The sequence below is a fragment of the Podarcis bocagei genome (genome assembly GCF_964188305.1).
Source record: "Podarcis bocagei genome assembly, chromosome: Z".
NCBI classification, from domain to species: Eukaryota; Metazoa; Chordata; class Lepidosauria; order Squamata; family Lacertidae; genus Podarcis; species Podarcis bocagei.
The window spans coordinates 22898181-22920758 of NC_138140.1; the positions used below are offsets into that span (position 1 = coordinate 22898181).

General features: G+C 45.3%; 1 protein-coding gene across 6 annotated transcripts in view; it reads left to right on the forward strand.

Moving 5' to 3' along the window:
• Nucleotides 1-18894, forward strand: part of ATRX (ATRX chromatin remodeler) — a 107954-nt gene extending 89060 nt beyond the window's left edge. For all 6 annotated transcript variants that reach the window (XM_081178646.1, XM_081178648.1, XM_081178647.1 and 3 more), the window contains 6 exons: nucleotides 179-373; nucleotides 3770-3919; nucleotides 4913-5038; nucleotides 5473-5568; nucleotides 7360-7488; nucleotides 15863-18894. In XM_081178646.1, coding sequence (XP_081034772.1) covers nucleotides 179-373; nucleotides 3770-3919; nucleotides 4913-5038; nucleotides 5473-5568; nucleotides 7360-7488; nucleotides 15863-16165 — 999 coding nt within the window. In that variant the 3' untranslated portion in view covers nucleotides 16166-18894. The remainder of the gene's footprint in view (nucleotides 1-178; nucleotides 374-3769; nucleotides 3920-4912; nucleotides 5039-5472; nucleotides 5569-7359; nucleotides 7489-15862) is intronic.
• Nucleotides 18895-22578: the final 3684 nt, after the last annotated feature.

Below are 22578 nucleotides of genomic sequence, written 5' to 3' on the forward strand. Positions count from 1 at the left end.
GCTTCATTGGGTATCCCTTTCATCAGCAGTAGGGTGTGTGTGTGTGTGTGTGTGTGTGTGTGTGTGTGTGTGTGTGTTGCAAAACAGTGGCAGAGAGCTTGAGGGAACTCTGGGTTGGTGGTTGGGGTCTCTCAAATGTGCGTGTGGACATAAATTGTAATGTATTTTTGTTTTGAAGGGAACAATGGAAGACAAGATCTACGATCGTCAAGTAACTAAACAGTCACTATCTTTCCGGGTGGTTGATCAGCAACAGGTTGAACGCCACTTTACCATGAATGAACTCACTGAGCTGTATACTTTTGAGCCAGACTTGTTGGATGATCCTAATTCAGAAAAGAAGAAAAAAAGGGATACACCTATGTTACCAAAAGTAAGTCAATATGTACAGTTAGCACCTACAATACCAAAATATTTAGGTATGTGCCTTTTTGTGGGGGGAGCAGGGAGTAAATATGAATTGTCATGCAGAATGAAACCAAGGATCTTTTTAGCCCTTCTGTCTGTCTTGAGCAGTGCATGCAGGTCCCGATCCACTTGCTCGCTATGTGAAAGGAATTATGCCTAATCCTCACTATAAATTCAGAACACCAGGAGTTTGCTCACTTCATTATTTTCTTGCTTGTTTGATAGTAGATAGCAGCCATTTTCTGGCATAAACCAAGCAGGGAGGAAGGGGGCAAGATTGGATGAACCAGAGAGTAGGAGAGATCGGACAAATCAGGGCCTCTTTCTACATTGCATTTCCTAAGTCCAGGCATTTCACTTGCAAATTTGGCACTGTGAAATTGAAGTAGGAAACGGGGGATGGGTTAGCATTACAAAATCTCCACCAGAATAAAAGGTGTAACCTGAGAAAAATAATGAAATGGAGTCATCATTCTGCTGCTAATCCCTGGACTGCTTTCCACATAACAGTTTAATTCGCAGAAGTGTTTTTTGCAAGTCACTCCCTTGACAAGTGCCTCAAAGTGTGAAGGGTTGCGCTCTTGCCTTATTCATGGGATTGCAGAGCATCCAGCTTCTTAGTTTCAGAATGGCTTAATAATGTTCTCAGATGTGTACGAGGATTCATTTCCTGGAGGATTTATTTAGCTGGCTTGGCTTTCTCTGCCAAGTTTCCTTTTTTAACACCTGAGTCCTCAGTTGTACATTAGGAACTCTTAAATACTTCATTTCATTCACTTTGATTTATTGCTGCCTGACCAAGAGAGCTACCTAACAATGTCCCAGTTCCAGTCCATATTGTACATTCCTTGGAACTCTTGCTGGCTTTTATTGCCTGCTAATTTTTGAGTCCTGGGAGATTGCTCCTTGAATAGAATGCCCTGACGAATTCTGACTCACGACTCCCATAATATCTTTGTTGCACTTAATACTACATTACCAAGCAGTCCTAATGATTAGAACAATGCAGCCACACCTGAAGCTCTGCCAGCAGTTTGTTGTGTTTTTACCTTATTTTACAAATTCCCTATGCTGCTTAACTTCTGGTGAAGCTTCCAGAATTGCAGGTTAGGGTTCCAATTTTTTTAAAACAAAATAATAATCAGTGCATACATTTTTTCTATCTATACAAGAACAAAAAGTTCAGCCTTTTAGATTCACTATTTTGGCCCTTAATTGGTCACTTTGGTAAAAGTAAATTGAATATAAAAGGTCACAACTCCTAGTCCCCACCCCCTTCAGCTCTCCTTAGTTTGTTTCCATGCTTAGTTCCATAAGTACTGATGTTACACCACAGTGTGCGATAAAGAAACCAGATATTGCTGAATGTGGTATAGTACTGAACAGTATAGATGTTGACGAATTGCAAAAATTCCAAAAAGAGCGAAAATTGCCAAAGTTCATTTATTTGTACCATGTCTGGAATGGAAATCAATCCAGCAAATGAGAGGATATTTGCGGTTGATGCTTTCACTCTGCAGAGGATATGTAAGGTTGTGGGAATTTTTTTAGCAAAACTATTTGCATTGTGTTTTCTTTGCTTGGAAAAGAAGGGAGACTTGTTGAGTGCAATTCACATCAGAAAACAATATTCCTATCAATATTGAAGTGTTTATTGATGAGTTCATTGAAACAATGTTTCAAGAATCATGCAAACGTTAAGAAATGTTTTACTGGGGCATGTTGGTGGGTGGTTGTTGAGGTTTTTTTTAAAGTACTGTTGAGTAGAGATGTTGAGAAGGCATAACTTTCCATTCTAAATGGTATTTGTTGCCAAAATGCATTATTCATCTTGTTATCTGCTGTCATGAAATTACATAACTTACATAATTAATGTTACATTCTCTGATAGTATTGCACCCAACAAGTTTCTCTCACTCATCAATTTGAAGATTGAATATTTGGCAGGTTGGTTTCGTTGCCTAACCCTGTGTTAAATAGAAAGAGATGTTGCAGTGTGCTTCTTAAGATTATGAGCTTGAAATTATTGGACAACTTTCAGATTGGTTCATGAACTCACTAGTTGAGAAGTATCTAAAATGATATCTCAACTGAAAAAATTAATGAAAAAGTAAACATCTTTATCCTGTGCTTAAAGGAAAATTGAAAGAATACAACTTGAAAACTTTCTTGGGATATCATCTTTATGAAAAAATTCAAAGTTTTATTTTGGGAGGAAATAAGTTGGAAAATAGAAATGATTTTGGGGGGCAACTTTTTAGAAATTGGCTTTAAAAGATGGACATACATTGTGTCCCAAAGCTGAAGTTGTTAGTGAGATACTTTCGTGGTTCTTACTTTTCTACACATGTTGTTGCTTTTGCTCAAGCTGTCTTTATACTGAAACTTAGAATTTTTTAATGTACAGATTTGAAAAGCAGCTGGGGAGATTTTGTATGATACTGTATAAAAGCCATTTGTAACATCAATATAGAGAGCTGTATCTTCTAGCAAAGATATTTTACATTTTTGAAATAAATCTTCACACAAATTCCTTCATTAAACATGCACTTTGAATTGTGGGAGACCATCAATAAATAGTTTATAACGTTTTTACCTTTCAAGCCTTGACCTTTATTGAATACAAGTTGCATTTCAGACAAAGAAATGCAGATCTACCCAGTTGCGTATAATTTAAACCACATTTTGATGACTCTGTTGGCATGGTATATATGGATTAAATTGCACTGTATTCAACAGTATTGTTACCATAGGAACGAAGGCAAATGCATGTCTGAGAATTCTCCAGCCATTTTAAGTCCTCTTACGTAGCATGGAAGAGAGCTCCTTTGTGCTAATTTAATTTTTGATTCTGGCCTTTTTTCAACTTCCATCTACATATAGTTTTGCTACTCTACTTTTTTGTTCTTCCCAGTTACTGATACGCTTTGTGATCAGTTTTATTCTATGGATGTGTTTGGGGCTTTGTGACTTAAAAGTGCAGGTTATGTCTCACCTGAAGATGAGGTGCCTATCTGTCCTGTTAGCCCTGTAACACCTCCCCCCTGAAACAGGTTCACAGTTTGGGTGTGCTCCTGGAATCAGCTTTGAGGCTGGATGCCCAGGTCTTTGTGGTGGGCAGGAGTGCATTTGCACAGTTAAAAACTGAATTCCCTGCCTGGGGAGAACCAAATTGGACTTCAAAAGCTAAATTTCACCAAAAGCTTGATTAGGCCATAGAAATGAGATGGTGAGGAAACAAACTTTCCTCCTTCCGCTGCTTTAATATCCCCTGATGAGAAGCATGCATCAGGACCCGCCACTTGCCATTAAAGAATTTTTATATGTGCTTACTGAATGTTCTGGCATTTTTATTTACCAGGATACAATTCTAGCTGAAATCCTCCAGATCTGCAAAGAACATATAGTGGGCTATCATGAACATGATTCCCTCTTGGACCACAAAGAGGAAGAAGAATTGACTGAAGAGGAGAGGAAGGCGGCTTGGGATGAATATGAAGCTGAAAAGAAGGTAGGATGCCTTAAGCCATTTAGAGCAATTTCGTTCTGTGACTCAGACAATTGTTCTGCATCTTCAGTATGTTTGGGCAAGGAGTATACCTCAGAAAACAGGAGCCTTGAGTTTCCAGTATAGACAGACTTTAGTAGATGGATTTGGCCTGTGATCAAAAAATGCATTTGCTAGAGGAATCCTTGTAGAGTTTGGTTGTTAAATGTGAAGAGCTCTTATTGTTTTCACTGCCCTACCCCAGTACTACTAATTTCTTATTGACTGGATTGGCAGTGAAGCACTGCTTCATATAAACCACACAAGAAGGAAGACACAGTTAAAATAAAGATAAGCAAAAATCAGGAATTCTTCATGCCCCAGTTCTGAATATATCATTTCAGTGCCTTGTTAAAGCATTTACTATGATTTCACACATTTGGTTTGGGGCTTAAGCAAAACTGCACACTGTATTTCCAGAAAAAATAAGTGTTATCCATTGCTATCTGTAAAAGACCAAACATCTCCTTGCCCCTCCAATTACTAGAAAGCCCTCCCAAAATTTTGGTTTGGTTTATTGAAATAAGCATATTGTGATGACTGATGTCTCCTTGTGCTTGGTGAGTCTGCAGAACTGAGGAAGGTAGCAGCCTATTTCCTAAACTACACTCCTACATTCTTCAAGGGGATGGCGCCAGAGCCCAACCTAGTAGTAATCTTATAATTCAAAAGCATCAATTCTTTGGCAATCCGCCTTCTTTATGGTCCAGCTCTCACTTCCATACATCACTACTGGGAAAACCATAGCTTTAACTATACGGACCTTTGTTGGCAAGGTGATGTCTCTGCTTTTTAAGATGCTGTCTAGGTTTGTCATTGCTTTTCTCCCAAGAAGTAGGTGTCTTTTAATTTCGTGACTGCTGTCACCATCTGCAGTGATCATTCAGGTGAGTACCAGTCATATATTCTCAAACCTTCAGCTTTGAATACTCAGAAGAGCTACCTCTGTTTTTTCAGGGCCTGACGATGCGTTTCAACATGCCAATGGGGGCAAACATGTTCCCCACCAACTTTAATGCACAGGCTCCATATATTCCTTTCAATTTGGCAGCATTGTCAGCTATGAGCAACCAGCAGCTTGAGGTAGGTGGGAAAGTTTCAAATACCATTAACATGATAGTTGCTTCATGCTGAGGATGCCTTACATAGTCATATTATTGTGCCCGACCATGAACCTAGTTCTTTCGCTTCACAATGAAAGTGCTGTGTGCATTGACTGGTAAGATGCTCGTTTCTGGGCTGTTTTGTGAAAGTTACTCCTTAATGTAGTTAAATAAAAACCAGAGGAGCAGAGTTGCCTCTCACAATTAAATTGTTTATGTGAGAAACACAGTAGTGTTTGAAATTATTTTCCATTCAGTAGCCCAACATGTGATTGGACATGTATATGATTGGACATGGTAGTTGTATCATATGGAAGCATTATAAAGAAGCTAGGTAGGAATGGACTTTCACTATATTTGTAGATATCTTAATCTATAGTCATTCAGCAACTCTTAATCATAATTTTCTTTCAGGACCTCATTAATCAAGGCAGAGAAAAAGTTTTGGAAGCTACCAACAATGTTACTGGAGCAAGAATTCAACCCCTTGAAGACATCATTTCCAGTATAGTAAGTAAACTCACTGCTGATAAGAGCCATTTTTGCTCTGAGGTTGCATACATTTCAGAGAACTGCATTAAATGCTGATTATAGTTTGCAGTATGTTTCCCCCCCCCTTCCTTCAGTAATACTGAGATTGCAGATTAATCAATTGGCTGCAGTGCTGTGAGGAAGAAATCTGTTTCAGGCATTTAAAAAGCCCAGTCCTATGGTAATTTACTTATAAACTATACTGTATCTCTGGGGTCAGGAACCTTTTTCAGCCATGGGCCGGTCCACCGTCCCTCAGACCATGTGGTTGGCTGGACTATATTTTTTTTTTGGGGGGGGGAAATGAATGGATCCTTATGCCCCACAAATAACCCAGAGATGCATTTTAAATAAAAGTACACATTCTACACATATAAAAACACGCTGATTCCCGGACCATCTGTGGGCCAGATTTAGAAGGCATTTGGTCCGCATCCGGCCCACAGGCCTTAGGTTGCTACCCCTTCTGTATATGGGGGAGCTTTCTTTCAGGAAGGCCTATGTAGGATGACTCCATTAATTTGTTTCTTTATTGTCTTGGCCAAATAAACTCTTCTAAACTGACTTCTGTTATAATATCACATAGTATTCAGTTAAGTGTTAAATGGGATGAATGACATCTGAACACAATACAGCCATAGTTAAGTTCTATTTTTTTCTTTGGAGATGTAAGCACATACTTCTAATCCATCAGTCAAAATCAGTGGAGCTTTTAAGTGTTTTGGAGTTGCAGGTTGTGGGTTGTACATGAGGTTATGTTAAGATTGTTGCAGAAAATGGTTGTCAACTCTGGCACTTATTTTAATGGATGACATCTATATATTTTGTGGGGTGAGGGGGACTTCATAAATAAGGTTTGTGCTAAAATTTTACTAAATCAGCATCCTGTCAGCAGCCAAGCAAAATATGCCATTTTCAATTTGTAAAAGATTTAGGATTTATATTATATTATGAACTTAAACTGTATTTGCATAATTTTGTATCAGCATGATCTACTTTAATTTTTATGAATGCTTCTTTTTATGAGCAGCTTAATAAAATAACTGTCTGTTTACATTTCTGCAGAATACCAGATACTTCTCTATCTGCATTTCCAAATAGTCCTTATCCCTTTGCAATTTGTACTCTCTCCCTTCTTCCCTTCCCTCTCCCCAGTCTACCAGCTGTCATTCAAAGAGGAAAATTCCACATATCTGTTGGGCATGCTAAGGTCAGAGAGGTACCTAACAGAGCACTTTAGAACCCTAGATCCTCTTTAGAATCGTAGCCCTGTTACATTCAGCAGGCATAATCCTTGAGGAAATGGTAGATTACCCAGAGAACCATTACTTCTCCTCCCGTCTTTCAGTTTGCCTTCTCCACCTGATATCCAAGACCTTTGGGACACCTTGCTCTCACCTGTTCTCACATGTCTTGTCCAAGGTGGGTGCCCCTGACCTCCAAGCAGCCCCTCTGCAGCTGTTGAACTAAAACAAGCACCACCCCTTCCCTCTCTACAGCATTACTACCAAACAAGACACTCCGGTAGAGATGAAGAATATGTGGATAGACAAAACCTGCACATGAAGGAAAAATCCCAGTGACCCATATTATGCCTGTCTTCAGCCAGAGCAGTCTGTTGCAGTGTCTCAGCAGATTTATTTTAGACCTTTTTTTGAAAACTGAGTTGCTGTATTCTCAAGGCAAAAACTCTCTGTTGACACATTTCAGGACAAATTGAGGCTCTATAAGAACTACTGCTAAAACCCCCTGTTGTGTTTTCATTTGCAGTGGAAGGAGAATCTGACGCTCACAGAGTCCCAGGTCCAGTCTTTAGCTCTAAGCCGACAAGCAACCCAGGAGTTGGATGTTAAGCGCCGGGAGGCCATCTACAATGATGTCCTGACAAAGCAGCAGATGGTAAGACTCACAAACACTTCTTGATTCAGGTAGACACATGTAAAAAACAAACAGGGCAGTAATGTAGAAGCACATTTGAAAAGGGGAGCTATTAACTGATTTATCCCACCCCAAGTGCTTACAAGACCTTTATTAGCATTGTGGATATCAATCTTACACCTCCCTAGGTCTCACTTGCAGGTTAGAGGCATCCCTGCAGTTGCTTGAGCTGTAATTTACATAGTGTGATGCAGCTTGCCTTTCTTGCTCCTAATCTGCACCAGCTCTTTTTTAGCAGCTTAGATTTAGCTTGGTGAGAGCTGGGTGTTTATCACCTTGCCAAGAAATCCTGCTGCAGAAAAAAAGATGTCATGCGCAGGTACTGTTCAAGTGAGTTTTAACCATATGTAGTACTGAAAAGATTATTATTATTTTTTTAGTTTTAAAGAGAAGAGGAACTTTATATGGCTTCAAGAATGAGAGCTAGTTATAACAACAGAATTGAAAATCTAATGATACTGGGTCTTCAAATTAGCCCCACCTGTATCACTGCTAATCCCAATTGCATTGCATCCTTCCATGTACTCACCTACAAAAACAAACCCAAGTTGATGTGAAAAAAAGAAAAAGGCCTATATACTTTGGCTAATCTCTATAAAAAGGCTAACTCTATTACAGCAGACCAAATTATGGAAAAAATGAGAGGGTACAATGTGAATTAGCTATTCATACATCAGGTTATATACATTTTATTTCAAACCAAGCAATTAAATCCCAAGCACTCACATCATGGCATCTTCTGAAAAAATATTTCTAAATACAACTCAGCATTCCCAAAAAAATTCTGCTGACACTACATAAAATACTCAGTGTTCTGGCCACTGAGTGATGCTCAGCTACTAAACAATTTTGGGAAACTGACCTAGACACTAAAATTGAAGAAGCTGACTGGAACAATCTGCGGGCAAAAAAACCTTTTAAAATCAGTATCAACCCACATAAGCTAATTTATAGATGGCATGTATCACTGCTTAGTGTTGGGGGGGAAAACTTGCTTTCATCCTCCATCCACCCTCCCACCTGTAATATGAAGATAGTTTTGCTGCCCTACCTTAACAAGGCTGTTGTAAGAATTTCAGAGATACAGTGGTACCCCGCAAGACGAATGCCTCGCAAGAAGGAAAACCCGCAAGATGAAAGGGTTTTCTGTTTTGGAGGCGCTTCGCAAGACGAATTTCCCTATGGGCTTGCTTTGCAAGACGAAAGCCCATAGGGAAATCTCCGGGGACCTGTTTTAAATTGCTGGCGGTCGGGAGCAAAGACTTTCGCCCACAGCCGGTCTTCAGAAGAGGTCCTGGACCTCTTCTGAAGGCCGGCGGGGGGCAAAAGTCTTTGCTCCCCCCCCACCTGCCTTCCCGGGACAGCGGAGACTTCTCCGCTGCCCCGGGCGATCTTAAAATGCTGGCGGGCGGGAGCGAAGCGTTCGCTGCCGACCCCCAGCATTTTAAAATCTCCCCGGGACAGCAGAGAAGTCTATGCTGTCCCGGGCGATCTTAAAATGCTGGGGGTCGGCAGCGAACGCTTCGCTCCCGACCCCCAGCATTTTAAAATCTCCCCGGGACAGCAGAGAAGTCTATGCTGTCCCGGGCGATCTTAAAATGCTGGGGGTTGGCAGCGAACGCTTCGCTCCCGACCCCCAGCATTTTAAAATCTTTGGGCGAGTGTCTGCAAGCCTCGCGCGCCCGGCAGGAGGTCCTGTCACCCGAAGCACGGGGAGCCCTTCGGAGAGCTCCCCTTGCTTTGGGCGAGTGTCTGCAAGCCTCGCGCGCCCGGCAGGAGGTCCCGCCGGGTGCGCGAGGCTTGGGGCGGCAGCCTGTCACCCGAAGCACGGGGAGCCCTTCGGAGAGCTCCCCTTGCTTTGGGCGAGTGTCTGCAAGCCTCGCGCGCCTGGCAGGAGGTCCCACTGGGTGCGCGAGGCTTGGGGCGGCAGCCTGTCACCCGAAGCACGGGGAGCCCTTCGGAGAGCTCCCCTTGCTTTGGGCGAGTGTCTGCAAGCCTCGCGCGCCCGGCAGGAGGTCCCGCCGGGTGCGCGAGGCTTGGGGCGGCAGCCTGTCACCCGAAGCACGGGGAGCCCTTCGGAGAGCTCCCCTTGCTTTGGGCGAGTGTCTGCAAGCCTCGCGCGCCCGGCAGGAGGTCCCGCCGGGTGCGCGAGGCTTGGGGCGGCAGCCTGTCACCCGAAGCACGGGGAGCCCTTCGGAGAGCTCCCCTTGCTTTGGGCGAGTGTCTGCAAGCCTCGCGCGCCCGGCAGGAGGTCCCGCCGGGTGCGCGAGGCTTGGGGCGGCAGCCTGTCACCTGAAGCACGGGGAGCCCTTCGGAGAGCTCCCCTTGCTTTGGGCGAGTGTCTGCAAGCCTCGCGCGCCCGGCAGGAGGTCCCGCCGGGTGCGCGAGGCTTGGGGCGGCAGCCTGTCACCTGAAGCACGGGGAGCCCTTCGGAGAGCTCCCCTTGCTTTGGGCGAGTGTCTGCAAGCCTGGCGCGCCCGGCAGGAGGTCCCACTGGGTGCGCGAGGCTTGGGGCGGCAGCCTGTCACCCGAAGCACGGGGAGCCCTTCGGAGAGCTCCCCTTGCTTTGGGCGAGTGTCTGCAAGCCTCGCGCGCCCGGCAGGAGGTCCCGCCGGGTGCGCGAGGCTTGGGGCGGCAGCCTGTCACCCGAAGCACGGGGAGCCCTTCGGAGAGCTCCCCTTGCTTTGGGCGAGTGTCTGCAAGCCTCGCGCGCCTGGCAGGAGGTCCCACTGGGTGCGCGAGGCTTGGGGCGGCAGCCTGTCACCCGAAGCACGGGGAGCCCTTCGGAGAGCTCCCCTTGCTTTGGGCGAGTGTCTGCAAGCCTCGCGCGCCCGGCAGGAGGTCCCGCCGGGTGCGCGAGGCTTGGGGCGGCAGCCTGTCACCCGAAGCACGGGGAGCCCTTCGGAGAGCTCCCCTTGCTTTGGGCGAGTGTCTGCAAGCCTCGCGCGCCCGGCAGGAGGTCCCGCCGGGTGCGCGAGGCTTGGGGCGGCAGCCTGTCACCCGAAGCACGGGGAGCCCTTTGGAGAGCTCCCCTTGCTTTGGGCGAGTGTCTGCAAGCCTCGCGCGCCCGGCAGGAGGTCCCGCCGGGTGCGCGAGGCTTGGGGCGGCAGCCTGTCACCTGAAGCACGGGGAGCCCTTCGGAGAGCTCCCCTTGCTTTGGGCGAGTGTCTGCAAGCCTCGCGCGCCCGGCAGGAGGTCCCGCCGGGTGCGCGAGGCTTGGGGCGGCAGCCTGTCACCTGAAGCACGGGGAGCCCTTCGGAGAGCTCCCCTTGCTTTGGGCGAGTGTCTGCAAGCCTGGCGCGCCCGGCAGGAGGTCCCGCCAGGTGCGCGAGGCTTGGGGCGGCAGCCTGTCACCCGAAGCACGGGGAGCCCTTCAGAGGGCTCCCCTTGCTTTGGGCGAGTGTCTGCAAGCCTCGCGCGCCCGGCAGGAGGTCCTGCCGGGTGCGCGAGGCTTGGGGCGGCAGCCTGTCGCCCGAAGCACGGGGAGCCCTTCGGAGAGCTCCCCTTGCTTTGGGCGAGAAGTCTCTGCTGCCCCGGGCGATCTTAAAATGCTGGCGGGCGGGAGCGAAGCGTTCGCTCCCGCCCCCCAGCATTTTAAAATCTCCCCAGGACAGCAGAGACTTCGCTCCCGCCCGCCAGCATTTTAAAATCGCCCCGGGACAGCAGGGGCTTTTAAAATGCTGGCGGTCGGCAGCAAAGCCCTCCTGTCCCTGGAGCTTGCGGGGCGGGAGGTGGGAAGAAGGGCTTTTTTTCCCACCGCCAGCCTTCAGAACAGCCTTCTGAAGGCTGGCAGTGGGAAGAAAAGCCCTTGTCCCCCCCCCCCCAGCCTTCAGAAGAGGTCGGGGGACAGACTGTCCCCGGACCTGGTCTGAAGGCGGTTTCCCTAGGAACGCATTAATTGATTTTCAATGCATTCCTATGGGAAACCGTGCATCGCAAGACGAAAAACTCACAAGAAGAAAAAACTTGCGGAACGAATTAATTTCGTCTTGCGAGGCACCACTGTAGTCATACCTCATGTTACGTTTGCTTCAGGTTGCGTGTCTTCAGGTTGTGTCCCGCGGCGACCCAGAAATAACGGAACAGATGCGCAAAATGACATCACATGCACGTGCAGAAGCGGTGAATTGTGACTCGCCGATGCGCAGACACGGGTTGCGTTCTTTTCAGGTTGTGAACAGGCCTCCGGAACGGATCCCGTTCACAACCAGAGATACCACTGTAATCTGTTTGTTGAGCCCTTGGGGTAGGGGGGTGGAGGATATTGTGTTTTTTATTCTTTTTTATGTATTTTGTATTTTTTTCTTGTATTTTTATGCTTTGAACCAGCCTGAGATCTAGTGATGAATGGTGGAATAATAATAATAATAATAATAATAATAATAATAATAATAATAATAATAATAATAATAATAATAATAATAATAATAATAATAATTCTATGTAAATACTACTGCAACAAGGAAAATTGTTTCATTCTCTGTATTTTATTTTAAAAGCACTATGCAGATCTTGATGATCAGTATAAAGTCAATATAATTCATAGCACTTCTGAAAGAAAAATCAATTTCTTTAGAAATAGATATAAACAATCTTGAATGAGCAGAACTGAAGTAGTCCTTCACCAGACATTATTTATATTCTTTTCAAGTTTACCTCCTTGCTAACCAAATACTTTTGGCTGGAAATCAGTGCTTCTTAACACTAAGGAATTAACATGCGTGTTATGTAAAGTCTTGCAGGGTTTTTCATGTTACAGTGGTACCTCGCAAGACGAATGCCTCGCAAGACAAAAAACTCGCTAGACGAAAGGTTTTTTCGTCCGCGATTTGCCTCGCAAGACGAATTTCCCTATGGGCTTGCTTCGCAAGACGAAAACGTCTTGCGACTTTGTTAAGCCGTTTAAACTGTGCTTCGCAAGACGAAAAATTCGCTAGACGGCAAAACTCGCGGAACGAATTAATTTCGTCTTGCGAGGCACCACTGTATATTATGAAATCTGAAACTTTTTCTGAGGCGTACTGTCAGACTGGAAGTATTTTCTCGTGTGGTGTTTGCCACAAAATACTTACTTGGTCATTCACATAAGAATTTTCAGGTTGCTGGACGGGGGGTGGGGTAGAGAGATGGAAAATGGTACTAGAGGAGAGAATGTTGTAACTGATAGATGGGAGCAATTTCACAGAGAGTGCTTGCCCCTGCCTTCCCGGGACAGCGGAGACTTCTCCGCTGCCCCGGGCGATCTTAAAATGCTGGCGGGCGGGAGCGAAGCGTTCGCTGCCGACCCCCAGCATTTTAAAATCTCCCCGGGACAGCAGAGAAGTCTATGCTGTCCCGGGCGATCTTAAAATGCTGGGGGTCGGCAGCGAACGCTTCGCTCCCGACCCCCAGCATTTTAAAATCTCCCCGGGACAGCAGAGAAGTCTATGCTGTCCCGGGCGATCTTAAAATGCTGGGGGTTGGCAGCGAACGCTTCGCTCCCGACCCCCAGCATTTTAAAATCTTTGGGCGAGTGTCTGCAAGCCTCGCGCGCCCGGCAGGAGGTCCTGTCACCCGAAGCACGGGGAGCCCTTCGGAGAGCTCCCCTTGCTTTGGGCGAGTGTCTGCAAGCCTCGCGCGCCCGGCAGGAGGTCCCGCCGGGTGCGCGAGGCTTGGGGCGGCAGCCTGTCACCCGAAGCACGGGGAGCCCTTCGGAGAGCTCCCCTTGCTTTGGGCGAGTGTCTGCAAGCCTCGCGCGCCTGGCAGGAGGTCCCACTGGGTGCGCGAGGCTTGGGGCGGCAGCCTGTCACCCGAAGCACGGGGAGCCCTTCGGAGAGCTCCCCTTGCTTTGGGCGAGTGTCTGCAAGCCTCGCGCGCCCGGCAGGAGGTCCCGCCGGGTGCGCGAGGCTTGGGGCGGCAGCCTGTCACCCGAAGCACGGGGAGCCCTTCGGAGAGCTCCCCTTGCTTTGGGCGAGTGTCTGCAAGCCTCGCGCGCCCGGCAGGAGGTCCCGCCGGGTGCGCGAGGCTTGGGGCGGCAGCCTGTCACCCGAAGCACGGGGAGCCCTTCGGAGAGCTCCCCTTGCTTTGGGCGAGTGTCTGCAAGCCTCGCGCGCCCGGCAGGAGGTCCCGCCGGGTGCGCGAGGCTTGGGGCGGCAGCCTGTCACCTGAAGCACGGGGAGCCCTTCGGAGAGCTCCCCTTGCTTTGGGCGAGTGTCTGCAAGCCTCGCGCGCCCGGCAGGAGGTCCCGCCGGGTGCGCGAGGCTTGGGGCGGCAGCCTGTCACCTGAAGCACGGGGAGCCCTTCGGAGAGCTCCCCTTGCTTTGGGCGAGTGTCTGCAAGCCTGGCGCGCCCGGCAGGAGGTCCCGCCAGGTGCGCGAGGCTTGGGGCGGCAGCCTGTCGCCCGAAGCACGGGGAGCCCTTCGGAGAGCTCCCCTTGCTTTGGGCGAGAAGTCTCTGCTGCCCCGGGCGATCTTAAAATGCTGGCGGGCGGGAGCGAAGCGTTCGCTCCCGCCCCCCAGCATTTTAAAATCTCCCCAGGACAGCAGAGACTTCGCTCCCGCCCGCCAGCATTTTAAAATCGCCCCGGGACAGCAGGGGCTTTTAAAATGCTGGCGGTCGGCAGCAAAGCCCTCCTGTCCCTGGAGCTTGCGGGGCGGGAGGTGGGAAGAAGGGCTTTTTTTCCCACCGCCAGCCTTCAGAACAGCCTTCTGAAGGCTGGCAGTGGGAAGAAAAGCCCTTGTCCCCCCCCCCCCCCAGCCTTCAGAAGAGGTCGGGGGACAGACTGTCCCCGGACCTGGTCTGAAGGCGGTTTCCCTAGGAACGCATTAATTGATTTTCAATGCATTCCTATGGGAAACCGTGCATCGCAAGACGAAAAACTCACAAGAAGAAAAAACTTGCGGAACGAATTAATTTCGTCTTGCGAGGCACCACTGTAGTCATACCTCATGTTACGTTTGCTTCAGGTTGCGTGTCTTCAGGTTGTGTCCCGCGGCGACCCAGAAATAACGGAACAGATGCGCAAAATGACATCACATGCACGTGCAGAAGCGGTGAATTGTGACTCGCCGATGCGCAGACACGGGTTGCGTTCTTTTCAGGTTGTGAACAGGCCTCCGGAACGGATCCCGTTCACAACCAGAGATACCACTGTAATCTGTTTGTTGAGCCCTTGGGGTAGGGGGGTGGAGGATATTGTGTTTTTTATTCTTTTTTATGTATTTTGTATTTTTTTCTTGTATTTTTATGCTTTGAACCAGCCTGAGATCTAGTGATGAATGGTGGAATAATAATAATAATAATAATAATAATAATAATAATAATAATAATAATAATAATAATAATTCTATGTAAATACTACTGCAACAAGGAAAATTGTTTCATTCTCTGTATTTTATTTTAAAAGCACTATGCAGATCTTGATGATCAGTATAAAGTCAATATAATTCATAGCACTTCTGAAAGAAAAATCAATTTCTTTAGAAATAGATATAAACAATCTTGAATGAGCAGAACTGAAGTAGTCCTTCACCAGACATTATTTATATTCTTTTCAAGTTTACCTCCTTGCTAACCAAATACTTTTGGCTGGAAATCAGTGCTTCTTAACACTAAGGAATTAACATGCGTGTTATGTAAAGTCTTGCAGGGTTTTTCATGTTACAGTGGTACCTCGCAAGACGAATGCCTCGCAAGACAAAAAACTCGCTAGACGAAAGGTTTTTTCGTCCGCGATTTGCCTCGCAAGACGAATTTCCCTATGGGCTTGCTTCGCAAGACGAAAACGTCTTGCGACTTTGTTAAGCCGTTTAAACTGTGCTTCGCAAGACGAAAAATTCGCTAGACGGCAAAACTCGCGGAACGAATTAATTTCGTCTTGCGAGGCACCACTGTATATTATGAAATCTGAAACTTTTTCTGAGGCGTACTGTCAGACTGGAAGTATTTTCTCGTGTGGTGTTTGCCACAAAATACTTACTTGGTCATTCACATAAGAATTTTCAGGTTGCTGGACGGGGGGTGGGGTAGAGAGATGGAAAATGGTACTAGAGGAGAGAATGTTGTAACTGATAGATGGGAGCAATTTCACAGAGAGTGCTTGCCCCGATGGCAACCAAGATAAAGGTTGCTTGCAACACAATGGGTGAGTCATTGGGGACTGTGGTCCGAAATGGTATTGCTAACTGGTCCTCCAGTCACTAGCTTGAAAATGCCGCGACATTAGTGATGGTGGTAGCGGTGCAACAAGTATCAAGTTTCAGGTTAAAATCAATTTGTCAGGGATACTGTGGCTGAAGGGAAAGGCATTATTGAGACAGGTCATGCCCTTATAACAGCTCCACTTTTCCCTCCACAGCTAATCGGTTGTGTTCAGAGGATTCTGATGAGCAGAAGACTCCATCAGCAGTACAGCCAGCAGCAGCCACAGCAGCTGACCTACCAGCAAGCAGCGCAGCACGTGGCTCAGCAAGCAGCCATGAGCCATGCAATGATGCCAAAGCCGGGTTTGATTATGAATCCTTCCAACTTCCAACAGATAGATATGAGAGGGATGTATCAATCTGTTGCTGGTGCAATGCAGCACCCACCCCCCTTGCAGCGGGCTCCTCTTCCAATGAGTGGCAAAGGCCCAGGACCATCCCAAGGGAAACCAATGTGATTATTTTGCACTAAAAGTTTTTAAGGATTGTTAAAATCACAGAGTGAGAGAGAACTTTTTTTATTTTTTTAGGAATCAATGGCTTAACAGAACTCAACTGTTTAAATAGTTTGAATGATTTCCGCCCCCCCCCAGCTTAATCGGCACGTTCCATTGTAATTATTCACTTTGTTTTAATAAGACATAACGCCCCCTCCCCGATATTTAGTGGTGTTGCCTAGAATCTTCTTACATGTGTTGAGTACAGGAGATATCCAGTTGTTTTCAGTGAAAACAGGTCCTTTCCATAACATTAGGGGCTGTACAGGTTTCCTGTTTAAACTCCTATGCTTGCTGTTAATAGCCATAAAAACAGCCATTAAATGGGAGAAACTTAGTGAAGTAACACAGATCTGTATATTTTGGTTGTCTCACACACAAATGTGCACAGCTGAGTTCTTGGTTAAAGTTGATTCCTCAAATTATGGAACTTTTTATAATCTTTCACAAAATAGAAAGTGTAAAGACAGAACTGACACGGAAATTTATTCTAATCTTAGAATTTGTGATGGGGAAAAAACCATAAGATTTAAAAATGATCTTAAAACAGAACTGAGTGCAATATTTTTAAATACTACTGCTTTTAAACTTCCAAGTCGTGCAGGTTTTTTTAGAAACTCTCTGCAGCCTTAAGTTAAAGCCTGAGAAGTTGCTGTTTCCTCTAGCCTTCTGCCACTTTTATTTCATGTATGTGATGGAATAATATCAATAATTTTTTATCCTTCACCAGTATACTTCCACCATGTGCTCGTTCCGATACAAAGCACATTTTTTTGACTCCTTTATACTGGTGCTAGGGTCTCATCCTGTTGCCGGCAGTAGGATGGTTGTGGACGGGCTAAGAGAAATATACTCCTGGTACTTTGGCGCTCAAATATGGTAGCAGTGGTTGGGATTGAGCCTGTCTTCAGTAAGCAGTTTTGAAATGGCTAGAACCATTTGCTCTTTAACCACATGAAGGAATGTGCTTTCACAGTTTGCAGTACTGTCAAGAGTTGTGAAATAATTCCTTGTTTTATAGATAAGAATTTCATTTTACCCTGTATTCCTTTCCCACCCTATTTCCCCCTTTAAAAAAATATAAATATGAAAGTGGAAGAAACAGCTTGGGTTTTTTGTTTGTTTTTTGTTTGTTTGTTTCTGTGCTGGAGGGAGAAGTAAATTTCCAAATAATTATGCTTCATTAACAGCTACTTTTACAACATGAAAGTGGAATAGTTGTCTGTTTTCTGGGCTTATGAAGACCCACTAAATCTTTTTCTCGCATTAGTCTAGCTGATGTCTCCAGAAGAAAATACAGCTATTGGCACGCAGGCATAAAATTAAATGACAGGTGCATATGAGGCATTGGAGAAGGAGCAAGTAAAGAGTAGGGTTATTTTGGAGATTTATGAATGCTAGGTAGGATTCACACCACTGAAAAAGCAAGAGTTGCTAATTTGTAGTCTAAAATTTCGTATTTTTTATCTATAATGCGCTTTGAGTCCCTGTCAGAGAAAAAGGCAGGGTATAAATAAATAAATATATAATAATAATAAAAGTTTGGTTTTATGAATCATTCTAGAAGAATGGTTACATTTTATTTCTCCTATCTGAGTGAATCAGTCAGCACCCAGGCAATGTTAATTTTGGGAAAGATTCAATTTTGCAGTGAAAATGCTTTGGTTGGTAATAGGAGCACAGCTTGATCATTGCAGCAGATTTAACCATAAGTTGCTGTTTTCAGCTCTTTTAACAATGGGAAGACATCCTGAGCCCTTGTTCAGCTAGTGGTGTGATTCATTTCTTTAATTTGGTGAGAAGGGAAGTGCTCAAAAATTGCTATATTTGCTTCAGAGGAAGTGAAAATAGAGATTCCTTGACAAATGCTTGAAAGCAAATGGTAGCTGCCCAGGATATTCCTACATTTTGTAAAATAGAGCTGGGAATCTGAGTGGCATTTTTACATCAACTCAGGAGACTAAAGTTTTCACCAACTTTTTAAAGACAACACTTTTTCTCAACCTCAACAACAACAGAAAAAAGGCAACTGGTGTGGATGAGGATGTCTTGGAGACAAGAAGCATTGAACTAAAACTTGGACCACTTTTCATACATATTTCTCACTTGGCATATAGCTGCATAATAACGTGCTTTTTAGTATAGCGTCACGTTTTAACCAACATTTAATGACAGAAATGTCATCAGTTATTAAAAAAACTCATTTTTATATTTGTTTTAAATGTTTACCTAGTTGAAATAGCTTATATAAGATGATAACTTGTTGCTCGTAATACAGTTTTGCCTGCTAAATTCTCCACCTTTTGTAACCTGTTTATTCCTTTGGATGTAAAGCGTTTTTGCTTAGTATTGTGATATTGTACATGTTTTTGTCCCAGTTGCATAGTAATGTTTCAGTCCCTTGACCAGCTTTGGCTGCTGAAATCATACAGCTGTTAAGACTTGGCCTATGTTTTTATTTTGTTTTTAAGACAGTTTTTCAGTTGTGTATTAAATATCATAAGAGTACTGTAGAAAATATGTCACTTCTTATAAGGCTGTTTTGTAAAATATATATTAAGGACTGGAAACGTGTTTCTAAGGAGAAGCATTCAAGTATGGCAATACGCTATCTGTGTTTTCACCATTCGAAGTGCTGTTTGGTAGTTAAAGCTATTTAATATCTGATTTAATAAAGTGACCAAAATGGATTAATTTCTGTTGTGCTGCTTTGCTAACATGACAAGTGGAGCTCTTGATATAGCTAACCAGTGCCAGATCTGGAGATTTGAGAGACCCCTAGATTTTGATAAACCATAAACTTTGTCTGAATAGTAATGTTCCTGAAACACTAATATTTATGACCCATATACATCATGGCCAAATGTACTTCCCAAAAGCTGCATTTTCTATACAGTGGTACCTCAGGTTACAAATGCTTCAGGTTACAAACTCCGCTAACCTGGAAGAGTTACCTCGAGTTGAGAACTTTGCCCCAGGATGACAACGGAAATTGTGTGCTGGTGGCGCAGCAGCAGCAGCAAGAGGCCCCATTAGTGAAAGCACACCTCTAGTTAAGAACAGTTTCAGGTTAAGAATGGACCTCCGGAATGAATTATGTTCGTAACTAGAGGTACCTGGTTCTCAAACTTAATCAGTTCCGGGAGTCAGTTCAACTCCTGGAACCCTTCGAAACCCAAGGTGTGGCTTCCGATTGGCTGCAGAAGCTTCCTGCAGTCAAGCGGAAGCTGTGTTGGATGCTTGGCTTCCGAAAAACATTCGCAAACTGGAACACTTCCAGGTTTGTGGTGTTCAGGGGCCGATTTGTTCGACAACTAAGCTGTTCGAGAACCAAGGTACCACTGTACTGTGAGATGCACCTGAAGATGGATTATGATCTTGTTCGTTCATCCATTCCAACAGCTCCCTGTAAAGCTCAGTTTGAGCAGCTTTTCCTTTGCAGGGTTACCAGATAACTAGTTTTAATTGCTGTGGAGAACCTTCAATTCAGTTCATAGAAACAGTTCATGGAACTCAACTTTTGCTATTCGAACACCAATTTAAAAAATAACAAATATCCATCCTAACAAGACAAAGGTATCCCAAGTGTTTCCATTCATATTCATGGTCACAAAAGTTTTGGTGGATTCAAAAAGACAGGTAGAGAGAGATGCCATTGTGAATTTTGTGTGTGAGAGAGGAAGGATTAATACTATACATTTATGCTTTAAGCTGAGCTGGATCCAGCAACACCATTTCTCTGATCCTGCACACCCTGTAGAGCAGTATGCACTGCCTGTACATCTTGCTGCTTCTCTAATCTTTGGAGGTTTAGTCAGATTTTTAAAAATGATTTAAAAACCCTTTAAAATATAAGCTGTATTAAAAACTAGTACCGGAAATGGGGAAACTCGGTCTTGCTTTCACAAACACCCACAACCACTTACCTGCTGCTTTCGTGGTGCGGAACACATGCATATTGCAACCAGGTGGATAAGATCTATTGCATGAATCTTTCCACCTAATCATACCACCATATCTTGGAGGAATACTGATCTGAAGCAAATAGCATGTAATCAGCCTTGGCACATGATCTGTTTTTTTGGGGAGGGGGGCACAAGTACTGGAACCTCAGGAAGAAACTCGCAGTTCAGTGCCATGGGGTGGGTAGCAAGGTACAGCGGGTACTGGGTTTTCATACTGGCATTGTCTAGAGCAGGAATGTGGAGCCTTGGGCCCAGGGACCAAATATGATCACATAGGCCTCTATGGCCCTCTGAACTTTAGCCAAACCACACCCTGCACCAGCCAGCTTATCCCCCCTTGGGGTTTTTTGACTGAATGGAACATACCCTTGAACTCTTGCTTTTGTGCCTTTTTCTTGCCTGTAAGGGAACAAGCCTGCTGCACTTTGTAAAGTTCACATTTGTTGCTCTGCCAATTTCCCCCTGTAGCCCTCCCGCCAGTGATATGTAGGCCCCAGAAAGTTGCCCAGAAGGAAATAAGGCCGTCGGGCTGAAAGACGTTTTCCACTCTGGTCCAGAGCTTTAAATGAATCAAGAGCTGCAGGTCTTGGGTGCTGAAGGAAATCTAATCACCTTTTGCTGGTGGTTCTGATGGCTTTGGCCCAGTGGCCAATGATAAATTTAACTTAGTAACATTTTGCAAACAACGTGGCAGAAATGCTGGGAAGTCTGGCCTTGTGTTGAATGTGCCTAGAACCCAGTGTCATAGAGACCAGAACAAGCTGCTTTTAACTGGTCTGCAGGCAGAGAAGGGTATCCTGATTCTCTTGGGGGGGTGCAGGAGGTGCGGGGAGGATGGCAGCTGCTAAAGTTCCTTTTATAGTGCGCTTGAACCCCAAGAGTTCTTGGCTCTTTCGGTTTAATGGTTCCAGTGCTCTAATGAGGCATAATGACAACTGAAGAGCTCTGCTTCAGATTTAAGAGAAACCCCAAATGACAGCAATGCTTGAGACCCAGAATTGAAGGGACACATGCACAAGAACATCAGAGGAGCCCTGCTGGGTCAGGCCCGTGGCCCATCTTGTCCAGCATCCTGTTCTCACACTGGCCACCCTGATGCCTGGGGGGAAACTACAAGACAAGAACCTTTTCATCTGTGGTTCCCAGCCACTGGCATTCAGAAGCATTGCTGCCATCATAGGCTATCAATGGCCGTCTCCTCCATGAATTGTCTAATGATCCTTTGAAGCCATATAGGTTAGTGGCCATTGCTGCCTCTTGTGGGATCCATAACTGAAAGTCCTTTCTTTTCTCTGTCCTGAATCGTCTAACGTTCAGCTTCATTGGGTGTCCACAAGTTCTAGTGTTACGAGGCAGGGAGAAAATCTCTACTCTATGCCGTGCATAATTTTATAAACTTCTATTATGTCAGCTATTATACCTTCTCTGAAACTCCCACTAGAAAAGCGTGAGCATGCTGAATTATTGCCCACTATGCATGTGCCCTCCTCTCCCCGGGGGCCATCCTTAAACCCTACAAAGAACTCATGTTTCATGAGTTATAAACCCAGCTATCCTACTGCAGCTCTTTGATCGATTAGGCTGGCAAATGCTACATTTTCTAGATTTGATTGGAAGGCATTTTGCGGACAGGATGAAGCCTCCCTCTGGGCTCGGTGGCAGGGTCTTCAGAGCTTCTTCAAGTAGGAGGAGGCGTCCCACCCTCCAGACCTAAACCCTGACTGTGGTTACGTTGTGTTGCTCCCACCCCCCTCTGGTGGAAATCCCTATATGTGAACATTTTATGCGTGGTTTTTCTTTTTCTATTGTTTTTCCTCCTAAATTTGGTGTATTCGGTGTATTTGAGACTGTCTGGGTGTTTTTTGTTTTTGTTTCTTCCCTACAAGTTTTCCCTAGGGGCAGTGGGGGGGGGCCCTTTACAGGCCTTACCTTTCCTTCTTTCATGTGCTCATAAAAATAAAAAATAAAACACCAAAATATTTCTTTCCTTTTTATTTTGCCTTTCCCTGTCAATCTTGGAACCCTCCCCCACATTCATACTGTCAGAGGAGGGGTCCCCAGATTGACTGATCATTGAGTGGGAATGCCATTTTCTTTCTCTCTCTCTCTCTCTCTCTCTCTCTCTCTCTCTCTCTCTCTCTCTCCCTCTCTCTCTCTCTTTCTCTTTCTCTTTCTCTTTCTCTTTCTCTTTCTCCCTCTCTCCCTCTCTTTTAAAATCTCGGTAAACTCCCCTCTGTGCTTCCTAATATCGGAACAGAGAATCAGGGAAATACTCCACACAATAATTGTAAATGTGACTTGTGAATACCATGTTTGATTGAAAATGTAATGGAAGGATATGAGACTTCGAGGAAGTCATCAGTCCCATGTCCTTGCTAATGCCCTTACTTCTTTAACCAGTTTTTCTAA